The sequence below is a fragment of the Pseudozyma flocculosa genome (assembly GCF_000417875.1).
Source record: "Pseudozyma flocculosa PF-1 unplaced genomic scaffold scaffold00004, whole genome shotgun sequence".
NCBI classification, from domain to species: Eukaryota; Fungi; Basidiomycota; class Ustilaginomycetes; order Ustilaginales; family Ustilaginaceae; genus Pseudozyma; species Pseudozyma flocculosa.
Window position 1 is genome coordinate 876,730 of NW_006920872.1, and position 16,091 is coordinate 892,820.

General features: G+C 65.0%; 4 protein-coding genes across 4 annotated transcripts; all 4 read left to right on the forward strand.

Annotated features, from left to right (window-relative positions):
* Positions 1 to 609: 609 nt before the first annotated feature.
* On the forward strand, positions 610 to 1,215 carry PFL1_01777 (uncharacterized protein; the record flags this gene model as incomplete). The annotated part of the gene is made up of 2 exons (XM_007879287.1): positions 610 to 738; positions 775 to 1,215. The coding sequence occupies 2 exons, from the start codon at positions 610 to 612 to the stop codon at positions 1,213 to 1,215; spliced, it is 570 nt and encodes a 189-aa protein (XP_007877478.1).
* Positions 1,216 to 4,086: 2,871 nt separating this feature from the next.
* PFL1_01778 (uncharacterized protein) lies at positions 4,087 to 6,879 on the forward strand (the record flags this gene model as incomplete). Its single annotated transcript, XM_007879288.1, has 1 exon — positions 4,087 to 6,879. One exon carries the CDS (start codon positions 4,087 to 4,089, stop codon positions 6,877 to 6,879), a length of 2,793 nt encoding a protein of 930 aa, XP_007877479.1.
* Positions 6,880 to 9,215: 2,336 nt separating this feature from the next.
* Positions 9,216 to 10,585, forward strand: PFL1_01779 (uncharacterized protein; the record flags this gene model as incomplete). Its single annotated transcript, XM_007879289.1, has 2 exons — positions 9,216 to 10,336; positions 10,540 to 10,585. The coding sequence occupies 2 exons, from the start codon at positions 9,216 to 9,218 to the stop codon at positions 10,583 to 10,585; spliced, it is 1,167 nt and encodes a 388-aa protein (XP_007877480.1).
* Positions 10,586 to 11,371: 786 nt separating this feature from the next.
* PFL1_01780 (uncharacterized protein) lies at positions 11,372 to 15,758 on the forward strand (the record flags this gene model as incomplete). The annotated part of the gene is made up of 3 exons (XM_007879290.1): positions 11,372 to 15,001; positions 15,098 to 15,516; positions 15,677 to 15,758. 3 exons carry the CDS (start codon positions 11,372 to 11,374, stop codon positions 15,756 to 15,758), a joined length of 4,131 nt encoding a protein of 1,376 aa, XP_007877481.1.
* Positions 15,759 to 16,091: the final 333 nt, after the last annotated feature.

Here is a 16,091-nt window from a genome sequence, read left to right on the forward strand (position 1 = left end):
TATCTCGCCTCACGAGAAGTCTGGTGCGGCAGGCCAGAGCGAGAGCTGTACGACATGCGTTAGAGAGGACCGCACAAGACCGGTAAGCCACAGCCGGGTGGCACGCCGGAGAGCAGGACAGCCTTCGCCGAATCCTACCTGCACTCGGCGTTGTGGCCGCGGTGGCTGCCCGGCTTTTAGTCGCGGCCCACACTCTTCGGCGAACGAAGGTTTGCATCCAAGGTTCCACGTTCCGGGGCGTAGCTGCTGCGCAGAAAGCGTGCGCGGTCGATTGCCACTGGATGCCCAGCTCGACGGGAGGAGCGCAGCCGTCGACGACCGCATGGGTCACCAACCGAGTGCTCGCACGCAGCCTTTGCGTCGCCCGCTGTGTGGCACTTGGCAGGTTTTTGCCAGCGTTGTGGTAGGCCAAGCGTCGCAGCCGGCTACACAGTACCTGAAAGACATATAAAGGACGACTCTCGATGTGTCTCAGGCAGTCCGGAGCCCTCCTACCGACGCCTTCATTCCCACTCGACCACCCATCAAGACCGTTCACCCGCCTTTTCTCGCTTCTCGCAGTGCAACCGCTGGCCTTCAGTCTTCGCCTATCCGCTTTCGCTGCCTACAATGACCGTCACCACCGACCCCACCTGTCTCCACGGCTTCCGCGTCGTGATCAACCACGAGCTGTTGCTGCATTCGCGAGCCCAAGTGATCATAACGATCCCGGTGACCATCGACAAGCTCTCGTCCACCGTGCGCGCCCACCTGCCCCGCTGGCTGGAACCGAAGGCCGACTTCGACGTCCTCTATTTCGCCCACAAGGCCCTCGGCCTCCCCTGTGGCCTCGAGCTGTACCACCCCGAGCTGTACTCGACCGTCGGCATGCGCAAGAGGGAGCGCGAGGTCGGAATTGTCTGGAACGTCCACTTCGCCATCGCCAACGTCGTCGAGCAGGACTCAGACCGCTACGGCACCGTGCTGCCTTACTGGGACCGCAGGACCGTCCTCGACACGCTCCGTGCGCAGAAGCTCGACGACGACTGCTTCGTGCAGCTGCCTTGGCTTAAGTCCAGGCAGCCCTGGAACAGCTCGACCTGGATCCTCAGGAGCATCGTCCACCGCATGGAAAAGGCGATCAACAAGCCGGAGATGGAAATGGTCTCCGCCAAGTTTGAGGAGGATCTCGTGTCTGCCACGGCGGCCTGGCGCGACCGCCTCAAGAGCTGCTGAAGACGCTAAGGCCGGACCTTGCCCGGGATGGTGAGTAGGTGTCGGCTCCGCGCCAAGTTCGTGCGAGGTGGACTTTTGCTTACGGACGACCTCGTCCGGGCCCAAGAAGCCCTGTCTCATTCTTCAATTGTCCCATCTAGTTGGTAGCACCGTCTCAAAAGCAGGGGCTTGAGCTGGCCAACGCCCCGACGGTTTAAGGCTTGGAGCTAAGCTCGTGCGCCGCGCTGACCATGTGCTGGCCACTCCGCCGCCCCCGGTGCCCCGAGAAAACGGGGCGAGAGGCCGGGGAGTCAGCCACATGGTTGCTTCTCGCTCTCGTCGACCTCATTTTCGTCGCGGCACATCGACCCTACACGATCTTCTTGGTCGTGTTTCCTGCTCTTCCCTCTTCCCTCTTCTCTCGTCGCTTCTATCATTTCCTCGCCGTCCTACTGCCACCTCCTCTCTCACTCGGCTCTGCCGCATCGCTTCCCTTTGAATCGCTTTTCCTGCCCTCTCGACCACCCTCGGCGCCGTGCCGACCGCATCAATCTGCCACGATGGCCACCTTCGTCGACTCGGGGGTCTTGCGCGACTTCAAAGCCCGGATTACTCCTAGAGGCCAGCGTCCAGACCCGCGCGACCATCTTTTTGTCACTATTCCGGTCACCTTCGCCTATCAGACCGGCACAGTGCGAGCTCAGTTGCCGACCTGGCTCGAAGTCGACGGTGGTTTCGACGTGCTCTACTTTGGAAAAAGGCCTTGGGGCTGCCGAGCGCTTTGGACCTCTACCACCACGAGCTCTGGTTAACTCACAAGGGCAGGGAGGCTCGCGAACTTCGACTCCAGTGGGATCTCGAGTACGTCGTCACCAGGATCGCCAGGGTCGATAGCGAAGAGTACGGCACCAAGCTCCCTTTCTGGGATGGCAAAGACGTCGTCATGATGCTCCACAAGCCACCAAACAGCACCGGCCGCATCGTCCTCCGCAGACCTCTCTGTTGCTACCACTGAGGGTCATCTTTCTTCATCCTGCGAAGCGTCGTCGCACGGATGGAGAGAGCTATCGACAGAAACGCGCGCAAATCGGTCTTCAAGGATTCCGAAAAGGCCATCAGGACGGCCACCCAGAAGTGGCTGGAGATCCTGGAACGTGCGAAACAGCAGGAGTGATCCTCCGCAGACAACGATGGACGGCCGCATGCACATTCCCAGGCTATCGTTGGACGACAGAGGCAGTCCAGCTCGTAACATGGCGATCTATAGACGAAAGCAGCGGCGGGTGGCGTCCAGCGGCCCTGACAAGACACCGGGCGCAGCATCGGCTGCGCGCGCGACCGCTTCGTTTCGTCGACAAGAGCAAAGACAACGCGGCGCCCCTCGTTGAAGCTCAAAGTCTGACCAGGCTTTGTCAAGGAGGCGCTTGACCAGCCGAGCACACTGCCAGTCCATCCACAAACCTCTAAGTGGGCGGCGGAAAGCGACCGTCCTGGTGGGTTGACACGTCGAGGTCGCCGTCAACAGGATCGTGGCCGAGGATGGCGAAGAGCTCGGCACACAGCTGCCCTTCTGGGACACCGCCGAGGACTCTGAGGCACTCTTTGCTCACTGCGCCGGAAACACATGGGCTTTTCTCCCATCGCTGCCCTTCCGACAGCCCTGGATGGCGTCTCAGCACGTTTTCCGCACGGTCGTCGAGGATATCCAGCGGGCCGTGGCGGAGAAGGAACGAGTCGACGCGTGCGACGAGCTCGACTGGGCCGTCCAGACAGCGGCACTCGAATGGCGCGGCGCTCTCCGCAGGTCTGACGTCGCAGCGTAGTGAGCTCGTCGCTCCAATCCAGCGAGCTAGGGAACGATCGGCAAGTCAACAGGAGCGGGTCGACTGCGGGAGCCTACCGAGAAGAGGCCCTCAAACGGGGCGCATCAGCCGGTACATCCACACGACCCTCGCCCTCTTCGACATGCTGCAAGAAGGTTGAGTCTGCTTGTTCGACTCGAGCTCGCGACACGGCCATATGGATGGTGGCCACGGTGGTGAATGGTGGACGGCGTCGGCACGATTGAAGTCGAGGTCGAGGTCGAGGTCAAGGTCGAGGTCGAGGTCGAGGTCCGGGCGGGCAGCGCAAGGTGAAACGAGCAATCATGTTTTTGTGCACCCAAGTGCTTTTTTTGCACGTAGTAGTCTTCTTTTAGGCCAAAAGTAGAATTCAAAAAGTCGAAGAATCAAACTTTTTCGAAGGGCCAGACTTTGTCCGCGGTGGGCAAGGCTGGTTGGACCCCGTTGTGACCCTAGCCCCTCCTCGAAAACTGCCCATTTCGGGGGGTCAACCGGTGATGCCTCAAATCCGAGACTCGAAGGAGAAGATTGTGATGGCGAAAATCTGAAACTTTCCGCGCATGCCCGATTCGGGTGTCTGCTTGACTCGGTCAGCGTTGCAGCCCCGACGCCTGGCCGCTTTGTGGCCGTGGCAGCCCCTGAGTGGCGGCGATCGGATCGGCTTGCGTCGGCCCGATGCATTGTCGTGCCAGTTGCGCCCACCCGCCGGTCAGGCCAGGCCAGGCCAGACCAACACAAGCCTCACCGCCGCCGCTGGCCCGCAGTGTTGACCGCCTTGCTTCATCTTTGGATGACGACGACCACCACCACCACCCCCTCTTGCCACCATCCTCGCACCCAAGTCAGAGTCGCGGCAGCGCAAGCACAAGGGCCTCGGGAGGCGTCCACCTGCCTCTCGACATCATCCCTCGCACCAGCACCGCCTCCCCGCCCAGACTGCCTGCTCTCAACCACAATGGCCACCTAGTCGCAGCGACCACCCCCGCCTTTCGGTCGTCTACGCAGCGCTTCCGAGGCCAGGCTGCACCTCTGGCCCCAAGTCAGCGCAGCCATGACCAAACAACCACCGCCCCGCATACCTGCCCCCGTCTACAGCCAGGACACCTGGACGACGCTGGCAGAACCTCCTGCCGCCGACGAACCTGCCCAGAACCAGCTGCTGCAGCATCGCCGCCGTCGCAGCCACAACAAGCACGACCTCGCATCGATACGACCCGCGGAAAATGATGGCAGCCCAAAGTCTAGGCTGCGCTCCCGCGACGCCACTCCAATACGCTGGTCCACCTGCACCCTCGCCGCCGACCTGCCCGACGACACCTTTCCCTTTTCGCCCCTGCGACCAGAGGAACCGGCGCAGCGTGCCTCGTCTCTTGCTTCTCCGCACGCCGAGGGCTCGGATGACGCAGACGACTACCGCGCGGACCTCGAAGACGATGACGACTACGACGATGACGGCCAGCGGACGCATTCCTCGGCCTCGACCCGTCCCACGTCGCTCGAGGCCGAAAAGCAGCCGCACCGCAGACTTCTCGACCTGCACACCCCTGCCCGCCTCTCCTCGCTAGCCGGCAACCGACCTCGATCGGCAGCGTCGCCAGTCTCGTGCACTACCACCCTCGCAGAGCCCGAGCTGGCTGCCAATGCCGGGATCGCCGCCACATCCCCTCCCGTTCATCGCAGCAACGATGATGGCTGTGACAGCGACGACAGCGATGAAGAGGACGAGGCAGACCCACGCCTTGATGCGCTGATCGCGCAGACGATGCGTGCGCTCGAGGTGTCCAACAACCTACTTCTCTCCACGCTCAACTCACGCGCCAAGTTTGCCCAGCTGCGCGCCATCGAGGCGAGCATCGACATCGGCCTCGACCGACGCGAGCGCAGCGTACGCCGTCAGCTTCACGCCGTCGAGCAGATGACCGACTTTGTCGGCGCCAAGTCCGACGAGCTGCGCGACCTGCTGGCCAGCGGCTCGGCTACCCGCCCCTACACTCTCGCCCGCGCGCAGACGGCGGGGGCCAATCAGGCCGGCCTCGCATCGCTGCCCTCACTGGAGACGTTGGCATCCACCTCGTCGGGCAAGGCCAAGGCCGATGTCGGCGTCGGGATCGTTGAGGCACAGGATCGCGATGCCACAATCGGCAAGACGGCGGCCAAGCGGCTAGAAAAGATGCTGCTCGATTCGGCCAGGTCTAGCCCGACGTCGAGCCGCGGCGCCGGTGATGGTGAGAGCGGCGGTGTAAGCGGCAGCTCGAGCGGGACCGCAAGTAGTAGCATTGGACGGCTGCGTGCGGTTTCTGCCGATGGCCATCTCAGCGTCGGCGAAGGCCATTCTGCGTCCAACAATGCGTCGCCGTCGTCGCGGCGGACGTTCTCGCTCTCCGACTTCGCCTTCCTCGATGTCAGCTCTGCTCCCAAGGCATCGACCTCGCACGACAAGACGAGCGCTGCTCCGACGGACCTCTCCGCGCCGGTAGACGGTGCCGCTCCTTCGTCCCGCCCACCGTCCGCGATGCGCAAGAGGAGCAGCCGCGGCTCGTCGCTCGCCAGCATCGTCGAGCACGCCTCGCGCCAGGATGCCCGTCCCTCGTCGCAGCTCGGCTCGCGCTCTCGAGATTCGCCCTCATCCTCGCGCCGCAATTCGTTCGCATCGAGCAGCCAGCCTGGCGATGCGAACGACTCGAGCGGGGCTCTCGTCGAGGCCGAGGAAGAGCCCATCGGCACCTCGCTCACGACCACCTCGCGCCTTACGTCGTCCTCGTCGACAGGGACCATCCGGGCTTCCGCCAGGGCTGCAGCCGCTACCCCAACGCAGAAGCGGGCCGTCAGCAACTACGAGACGAGTGCTAGCCGCAGCCTGTTCCGGGGCAGCGCTGCTGCCTCGTCCCTGTCGCGCCTGGTCACTGCGCCAGTCGCACCCGCGGCCACGGCCTCTGTGCAGAAAGGCACGCTGGCCGACGACTTTGGCTTCAGCGCAGAGCCACCATCATCGTCGTCAGCCGCTTCGAGGGCCCGTCGATCACGGACAACGACGGCCGGCCTGCCGAGTGGCAGCGGTGATTTTGAGAGCGGTTCGACGTACGCCGCGCTGGTGGCTTCCTCTTCCGCCCATGATCCTTCTGCAAGCCTGTCGGGCCACGACGACTGCGACGACGCCGACATTAGCGAGGCCAGCACCACCTCGCCTCGGCCGGGCACCTCGATGCCACGCCGCTATAGCATCACAAAGCGGTCGTCGTTTGGCGGCGCATCGTCGTCGGACCGCGAACGGCAGAGCGTCGCAGCGCAACTCAAAGCCGAGGACGTCGTCTGGCGCGCCGCCGAAACAGGAGGCAGTGCCGCGGGCGGCGGCAGCGTCGGTGCGCTGCGTGCCCTGCAGAGGCTCAACGAGATGTCGTCCAGCAGTGCAGCCGGTGCTGCGGCCGATGCGTCGAGCTCCTCCATCGCGGCAACATCGGGCACGGGCGCAACAACCGAGTCGAAGCGTCTCTCCATCGGCTTGGGCCTGCCCAGCTTTGCGGCATTCAAGGGCATCGCGCCGACAGCATCGGTGCCGAGCGAGGGCGATGCGACGACCGGCGCCACCACCGAGCCCAGCAGCACCGACTTGCAAGCGCCAACCGAATCGCCGAGCACGGGCTGGCGCACCTGGACGCCCTGGGCTTCGCCTGTCGTCCCGGCTACGGCCACCACCGCAGCCGGCCAGCAGGCCTCTGCTGACCGATCCGCTGGCAAATCGCACGGCAGCAGTGGCGGCGGCGCTTCAACCAGCCGCAAACCGAGCCTGGCATCGCTCCTCGCCGTCAAGGCCACGCCCACGACGGCCACCGTCATCGGCACCTGAACACAGGCCGCCCTCGCCATCGCCCTTCCATCTTCGCTTCTGTGTCTCTTGTCTTCCATCATGCACCGTCCCCCATACCCCCACTTACTTTACCCCTTCGTCCTAGCAATCTCCCGCTCGCCGTTGTATTCCTATTACTATCTCGCCGCCGCCGCCGTTGTCGTCATCGCGTGGCGCCACCACACTCTCTTCCTCTCTGCCCCTCGACTCGGACCGTCATGGCTCCTCTTGTCCATCTTGTCCTTTCCATTCCGTTCTCGGACCCCGCTTCGCTCCGTTACGGACCTTTGCCCTCGTCGTCCTTCCGCCCTCTGTCCCAGCCCCAATGCCTTCCTGCCGCGCGGTCCTGGAGCCTGCCGCTGTATTCTAACCTTGCACGCCCCAACTGAGGTCACGAAAGAACGGACAGTCGCACGCACTGGGGCCTCGTCCCCCCATTCTTCGAGGAGCCTCGTCTCATTTGCCTACGAGGCCTTCGCCTATCGACATGGTCATCACACGACGATAGCCTCGCCGGAGCTGCTGATACGCACCTTGCAGCTCGACGATCGGCGGAGAGGGAGGCAAGAAGGACGCCACCCGAAACGCCACTTTTGTCATGTTCAAGTCCGGCTTTCATTCATCGACGACGAAGACGCCACAACGGAGGGTAGCACGTGTTCCGGCCCCTCGTGATTGAGGTAGGGGCGCAGAGCGGTCCGATTCGACGAAGGTCAGCGCAGGACAAGGGAGGGGGGGCCAGGTGTGAAGCGGCCCAAAGCCCTGTTTCAGCGACCGCGCCCCAAGAGCCCTCTTTTGGGCATCGTGCCAGACTCGTGGATGAAAGAGAGGGAGAGAGTGGGTCTGGTGCCCTGTCTCTGCCAAAGACAGCGTCTGCATCTCCGGCGCAAAGAGCAGACGAGGAGGGGAGCGATGGAAATGGAGATGGAGGGAAAGAATAATGCGCCTCGGCGACGGAGGTTGAACGCATGCAGACGACGACCGAGACGCGTCCAGGGCTGCGCTGCGCTGCGCTGCGCTGGCTGTCAGACACTGCAGGCCCAGCGCCAGGCCAGGCCAAATTCGCCCCGCGGTCCCTCTCCCCGCCTTGCCTCTCGTCGTCCATCTCCCTCGGTCCCCTTCACCCATCCCTCTCCTGCCCCTCCTCCTCGTCCAGGCCCTGGTCTCATGGACGATGTCGGAGCAGCAAAACAAGGTGTCGCTCGGTCAACTCAGCTTCTGCCGAGACCCTCACCGACCGCATGCTCAACGGGTGCACCCGTACAGGACTTGGCCCGCGCTGCCTCTTGCCTGCCCGGCTCTGCATGGTGCCTACTGCCTCTACCCTCGCTGTCCTGCGGAGCGTCTAGCCTAGAGATCGTCGCAATCAGTCTCACAGGCCTTGGCGGTCTCAGCGCGGCAGGGCCTCGACGACCACGAACGCCGTGCCTCTCTGCCTGCCTGAGTCGCCGCTCTACCTGCCTGCAACCGCCTTCTTCCTTGGCCTCGGGCGCTTGCCCCTAGCTTGCGGGCGGGCCAGATCGCTACCTCGGTCGAGGCCAGGTCTGAGCGCGCCCACCACGGGGACCTACGTTCAGCCCAGCCCAAACAAGACACGCCGCTCGACGCCCAGACAACCCGGTGATACGAGTTCCAGCCTCGAGATCAACAACAGCGTCTTACCCTTCCCCGCTCCGGGCTCGCAGTCACCGTCTTAAAGAAGACTGCCCGGCTGTCGACGGTGTGGAACGGCCAACTCCTTTGGTACCGCAATCAGCCAAGGTCTCGCATCGCCGTCCGGCTCCCTCTTTCTGACATCTTCCCGCTCCTCGCCCGCCTTCGCCGGTCCAAGACCGCCCTCCCTCTCCTTGACGTTGGCATCATCGTGCTCCTGGCGCTCGCATTGTCTCACGGGCTACACACGTCACAAAGGAATCATCTTCAAGGAGGAGGATCGACAACGTCAAGCAAGCTGCAAGCACACTCGATTGCGCCCAGCCCGGTCACGTCCCAGCCTGATCTCGCCTCTGTCTCGTCTCGGGAATCGATTCCGCCCGGTTCGCCGTACCGCCGCCGTCATCAGCCGGCCCCCGCCTTCCGCTCGACTTGCGCTTCGCTTCCCGGCGCTGTCAAGCCACGTATCGGCAAGCAGCCGAGCAAGCCTCGCCGCCACCGCCGTCGCCACCACTGGTCCGCGCGCCCCGTCGACCTCGTCAAGCACCCGAGCCAGCAGGCACAAGCGCCGGCCAAGCTACGCAGAGCTAGTCCCGGAGGACATCGCCGTATCGCAACATACTCGTCGTCTTCGTCGACACCCCAGCCAAGGCTATAAGAAGCACTCGCCCTCATCGCCCAAGATGGTGTCGATATCAGCACCCCACCCTCCCTCCACCCCACCTTCCCTGTCCCAAGCGGATCCCTCCTACCCGCTCTCCCACCTCTACCACCGAGTCCGCCGCGACACCGACACCGACACCAACACCAACACCAACGCGGACCCCGACACAAACCCGATGAAGCTCCCCATCGTCCCGTCTCTGATGCTCGGCGGCCTGCCGCTCGGGTTCGTGCCGTCCAACTACGGCGCGAGCTCGATGTCGCAGCTCAACACGCTGCTGGGACCGGCGGCGGGCAAGGCGGCCACGTACGGGTGGTACGCGCAGACCTACCCGGACCAGCCGTTCAACGGCAACCAGCTGCTGTGGCAGATGAACGACATTGTGCAGTCTGGCGCCATCCTCGAGGCGGCCGTGATGCCCGTCGGGGGCTGGGCGGGGCTGACGGCGCAGGACAACTCGCGCGCCGTCGAGATCTGCAACGTCATGAAGCGCTTCACCGACTCGGGCGTCGAGGTGCGGCTGCGCTTCGGCCACGAGGTCAACTGGTACGTCCAGGAGGGGCGGTACGAGGGCGGCGCCGACCAGGGCGTGGGGGCGTACAAGGAGGCGTTTGCGACGGTGGCCAAGGCGTGCCGCGCGGCGGCTCCCAAGGTCAAGATGTGGTACTCGCCCTCGTGGGCCGACCTGGCCACGTATGACCGGTACGCGCCCGACCTGCAGTACGTGGACCTGGTCGGGCTCGACTTCTACCCGGACAAGCTGGCCAATGCCAATGTCGAGTTTTTCATCTCGCAGTTCAAGCCCTTCCACGACAAGTACACGTCTGGGGGCCGGATCAAGTTTGCGATTGGCGAGACGGGCCTGCACCTCGACGCCAACCTGGATGCGCACCTGGCGTGGCTGCAGATGGTGTGCTCCAACGAGGTGCGGCGGGCGCTGCCCAACCTGCTGAGCGTCACCTACTTCAACGTGATGCAGACGGCCGAGCAGAACGACTACCGCATCCTCCAGCTCGACGGCAACGCCACGACGCCGGCCAATGCCCAGACGCTCGGGGTGCTGCGCGACGCCAAACGGCGCACCTCGCTCGCGGCGCCGCGCGGCCTGCCAAAGGGCAGCGCCAGCGACGCAAAGAGGCAGTACGTAGTCCGTCTTTCCCTCCACGCCCTCCTGGGGCTCGAGGCGCTGCTGGGCCTGGCCTTGGCGTCGCACTGGCTCTAGCCGTAGACCAAGCCACGGGGCGCTGACCGCTGCCGCTTTCTTGTCGTTGCCCGTCGGTCTCTCTCTCTCTCTCTCTCTCTCCCTCTGTCCCCCTTTTGCGCTTGAATTTGTCCTATTGCAGCTTTACCAGCTCGTCGACGAGCAAAAAGGCAAAGGTGGTGGCGTAGTCCGCCTGCCCCGCCGCCTCTGGTCGTCCTAGCTGCCCTCGTCGCCCTCCTCCCTTTTTTGGACACTACCTAGCTTGTGCCTCTTGATTGCAAACATACCCCCTGCCACGTCTCTTTGTGTCTGTCGCGGTGTGCATGGATTGAGGGGAGCGTGACGGCATCGCACGACACGATGCAGTCTTGTCAAACGAGCCGGTGCGAGGATGGGAGGTGGCGAGGGGTGGTCGAGGTGGTGGTGGCGGCGGTGGCTGTGAGTCTGTTTGAAATGGTGCGTGGAATTGCGGGTGAAAATGCGAGCTGCCGCCCGCCCTTTGGGATTTGAATTAGTTAGGCCAGGGCGATTCTGAATACAAAGCCTTGCGCGACGGGGGGACGCGTTGAATGCAACCCAGAGTCGAGGCAGGCCAAAGCGGCAGGGGAGCGTGTTGTGGTGTTGGACGGAGTTGCGCCGACGGATGGGGGACGCCCAACGTTTGCGCTGGCCCCCTCCCTCCACCTGGTCCGGGCTCTCTCTCTCTCTCTCTTCTTCACCTTCTCCCTCTCCATCTCCTCGCTGGTTCGACCTCTGACCCCTGCCTCCATCATCCGGCCATATCGCATGCCGTCCTTCTCCTAGAGCGGCCCACTGCGGCCTCGATCCTAGACCCCTACCACTAGCTGCAGCGCGGCGCAGACGCAAGACGGTCACGCAAGCCCACCAGTGTAGCAGCATAAGCTTCGACTTCGGCCAATCACCCTCTCCGATACCACCGCCCCGCTGCCCTGCTGGCAGGGCCCTGCCTCACCATGCCGCCTCGCGCTCTATCCCGTCCACCCTTTGCCGGCATCGGCAGCGGATCCGTCCAGTTCCCATCGCCCCAACGACCCGCTTCCTCCCAGGGCAGGCCACACACGCCCTCGTTCGACACGCCATCCTCCGCCACTCCCTCGTCCTACCACCGCCGCGGCACCACCACCAGCGCATCGCACCCCACTCCCACCGCATCCAGTCGCATCGACTACCGCATCGGCAGCTCCGCCGTCAGCGAGAGCCTCTCCAAGGCCTACTTCTACGACGTCGTCCTCGAGGCACAGTCCACCTCGGCCTCGATCGACCAGGACCAGCCAGGCGTACTCCTCCCCTGGCTCGGAAGCGTCGTCGTAGACCACACCGGCGTCACCGACGACGATGACCCCACCGGATCCCCCGACGCCATGCCCAGGTCCGGCAGCGGATCCAGCATCAACGCCATCTCGCCCGCCATCGACCAACAGCCCCGCCCAGACTCGGCGACCCAGTTCGACCCCGCCCGCTTCCAGGGCCGCGTACAGGAGCTCATCGACACCGAGCGCAGCTACATCCGCCGCATCGAGGCACTCCACCAAAAGTACGCCGTGCCCCTCCGCAGGCTCGCAAAGGACCGCGACACGGCCATCATCCCCATCTACGAGGCACAGCGCCTCTTTGGCAACATCGGAGAGATCGTCGGCGCAAACCAGGCATTTCTCAACGACCTCGACGCCCTCGCAGCATCCGGGCCCGACGCCATCCGCGCAGGCCTCGGCGACGTCGTCTACCGCCACATGAGCTGCTTCAGCTGCTACACCGACTACCTCGCCAACTTTGAAAAGGCAAAGCACATCGAGCGCACACTCGCAAAGCACCGCGGCTTTCAAGAGTTTGCCGACCGCACAAAGTACGCCATGGTCGGCCTCGGCAATGTCGGCATCCGCGACCTCCTCATGGAGCCCGTGCAGCGCATCCCGCGCTACAAGCTCCTCCTCGACGGCATCATCAAGCACATGGGCCCGCGCGACCCGCAGCGCGGTCGCCTCGAGGACGCCGTCGTCCTCGCCAGCCGCATCGCCAGCTGCGAGGCCGACGACAAGACCAAGCGCGCCGCCGTCCTGTGGAGCTTCAGCCGCAACGTCGACGACTTCCCCGCCGGCCTCATCAGCGTCCACCGCCAGTTTCTCGACTGCGTCGACGTCGACGACTTTCCCCTCGAGGCGCTCGCGGCCATGGGCGGCGCCACCTCGTCCACCGGAACGCCAGCGGCACCGGCAGCGGCGGGCGGCAAGACGATCCACTGCACCCTCTTCCTCTTCGACGACCGGCTCGCCATCGCCAAGCGCGCCAGCTCGTCGATCTGCGGGCGCAAGGCCGTCGGGCTCGACGACCTCAACCGGCTGGCGGACCAGATGAAGACGTTCACCGAGCGCAGCAGCGGCAGCGGCGGCGGGAGCGGCGGTGGAGGTGCTAGCGCACTGCTCGGCACCAGCCGCAAGGGCGACCTCAGCTTCCGCGGCGTCGTCGACATCCTCGACCTCGAGGCGCTCGACCTGGGCGGGTCCGACTTCCAGCTCAACTTCCTGCGGCCGCCGAGCCTCGTGTCTGGCGACCGGTGGACCGGCCGGCCCGTGCGTCAGTACGTCACCGTCGACACGGCCTCGGCCGCCGCTGCCGGCAGCAACGGACGGGGCACGCCGCGTGGCTTTGAAAGCGGTGGTGGCAGCGACATGGCGGCGCGGCTGGAAAAGACCCGCTTCCTCGAGAGCCTGTGGCGAGCCAAGGCGCTCTTCAAGGCCAAGGAGCACCGCAGCCACGTGCGGTGCCAGGTGTTGCCGGCCATGCGACCCCACCAGCAGCAACAGGACCGGCCCGACTTGGACGCTGCGGCCGACCACGGCCTGGATGCGCTGGCCGCGCGCGAAGCCGAGGCGCGGCGTGTCGTCTACTGGAATGTGTACACGCGGCGGTCGTACCTGACGGAGCCGCACAAGGCGCCGCTCGCGCTACACGTCAACTTCCAGCGCGAGGCCGATCCGCTGCCGCTGGGACCGGAACTGGCGCCCGCCCACGCTGCACTCGAGGTGGTCCACGTCGACGACGCCTACGGCGAGTGCCAGATGTCGACGCGGTCGAAGCTGGTGGACCCGGAGCGCTCATCGGAGGTGACAGTGGTGCAGTGCAGCGACCTGCCGCTCCGGATGGCGCAGCTGGCCGCCGAGACTGCCAGGCTGATGGGCGGCCAGATGCGGGTGCATACCCTGTCGCAGCCGGCGACGCCGTCGTCGTCGGGCAATCAACACCATCGTACCGGCCGCCTGGAGCAGTTTGGCCGGTCGCTGCTGTTTGGCGGCAGCGCAGGAGGAGGCGGGTCAGGAGCGTCCGACGTCTTTGGCTCGCCAGCGCGCCGCACCAAGAGCAACGCCTCCAAGAGCACCTCGGCGTACAGCAGCAGCGATGCGCCTTCGACTTCGAGCCGCGCCATGACGTTTTCCACCAACGCCACCAGCGTCAGCAGCCGCGCCGGCATGCTTGAGAGCATCATGACGGGCGGCAACGACGGCAGCATCAGCCGAAACCACCGGGCCGGCCTTGCCGTCGACTCTCCCGAATCGAGCGGCGGCAGCGGCGGAGGCTTCCTCGGCTCTCCGCGCAGGCTGATGAAGAAGCGGCGGTCGTCGTCGGTGGGCCCACCGAGCATGGCCGCCTCGGAACGCAGTCCAAGCCGCGGGCCGCCCGAGCGCATGTCGCGGACGCGCGGGCCTACGCCGGAGCCAGGCTATATCTCGACTGCGAACGGCCACCTCGATGTGCACGGCAGCCCCGCCACGCCGTCTTCGCAGCAGGGTCATCTCCGATCGAGCCGGTTAGGCGGCGGAGGTCATCAGAGGGCCAAGACGGAGAGCTTTTCGGCTTCGATTCGGTCGCCCCTGGCTCTGGCCGACGCCGAGGATGTCGCCTACCGCGCCGATGTCAGCCGCGAGCCCAGCACCAGCACGCAAGGGTCATCGGCGGTCGCGGCTCATCGGCACGCGAGGTCCAGCTCGAGCGCAGGTCATGCCGGGCCGGTACGGGCAACCACTCCGCTCAATATACGGCGCAAGCCGCCGCCGCGAGAGGACGAGAGCGAAGACGAGGAGCGGCTCGGCGTCAGCACGCCTGCCCACACGCGGACGCCATCTGGGCCTCGAGGGTTGCCGTCGGCCAACGACGCCACGCCGACGGCCTCCCGGCCGGCGACCAAGAGGGACTCGCTGCGGATCGACGGCGCCGAAGCTGCCTCCGATGCAGAGGAGCTCAACGCTGATCCGGCCGCGAACGGCGAGGCGCCCGGACGGCCCTCGCTATCCGAGAGCGAAACCTCGACGGAGCGCGGGCACGGTGGCGGTGATGCAGTCGTGATGCCGCCCGCATCACCGCAGAAGCCGGGCGAGCAGGTGATACCGAAGCGGTCGACGTCGTCGGTGTCGCGGCAGCGGGGCGTCGAAGAGGCGCGGAAGCGAGCGCGTGCAGTCGAGGACTCGGTGCGGTCCATCAGGGACGAGGTCAAGCGGCTCAAGGTGGAGAATGTTGGCGGTGCCGAGGCGGGGACGGCGTCGATGCGCCGATCTGTCCGGGTCGGCGCGATGCAGGAGGCGGACCTCAATGTGAGTGGCTGCCGAGTGGCCTTTGTTGATGCCGACGTGCCGGACGTCGCTGACAATTCCCCTTTGTTTAACTGGCCCTGGGTTGCACATGCGCAGACGATCACCGATGTGCACACGAGCTCGGTCGACCGGCTGCTGACGCTGATTGCGGACCTCGAGGCGCGGCTATCGTCTTCGATGCGGATGAACGAGCGCCTGCTTGTCCATCCTCCCCCTCCGGCAGGCAGCAGCAGCAGCAGCAGCAGCACCGGCGCCGCGACCGCAGCGAGTGCGAGTGCGACGGAGCTATCGTCGCTGCGAGCGCAGGTGGCGACGCTGCAGCGCAAGTGCGACCTGTTGACGACGCTCGAGACCGACGGGCGGATGGAGAACACGGAGCTGCACAAGGCGTTCAACGAGGAGCTCGACGCCATGTACGACGACACGCAGCGGCCCGAGAGCGACGAGCTGGCGCGGCTGCGCGACGAAATCAAGCGCGTCAAGCGCCAGCGCAACGAGGTCAGCGTGGCCAACAAGTGAGTGCGATGCGCGGTGCCGTTGCTGGCGTTGCTTTGGGTATGGATGGGTGTGGCAAGCAAGCAGGTGCTGCTGCCGTAACGACAATCGACTGACGCGTACCTTGCCCCTTTCTTCGCTTTTATTGTACCTGCCTGCCTGCCTGCCTGCGCCGTCTAGGAAGCTGCATAGGGACCTGGAGCTAGAACGTGTCCAGTGCGCAGTGTACCGCGAGATGCTCGAGGAGAACGGGCTGCTCTGACGACCTACCTACAGCCGGTGCGATGACAGGAGGCACTCTGTACGTACGTACCGCTCCGAGGGGCAGCGCCGATCCTCTTTCCATCCTCGCTTTCCTCCCCAGGCCGGCCGGCCGACCCGGCCATGGCCGCCTTTACCTTCTATCCGGTGCCTGCCTATCCGGTCCTCGGTCCTTGCTCCATCATCACTGCCTTTACCCGCCTGTGCTCGGTGTGTTTGTTGCGCCGGCCGGTTTTTCCTCTCGAAGATCCGAGCTGGCTTGGCTTGGCGTGGCAGCCTGGCATGGCACGGCGCGGCATGGAACGGACAGGTAAGTGAAGGGTTATTTGATTGC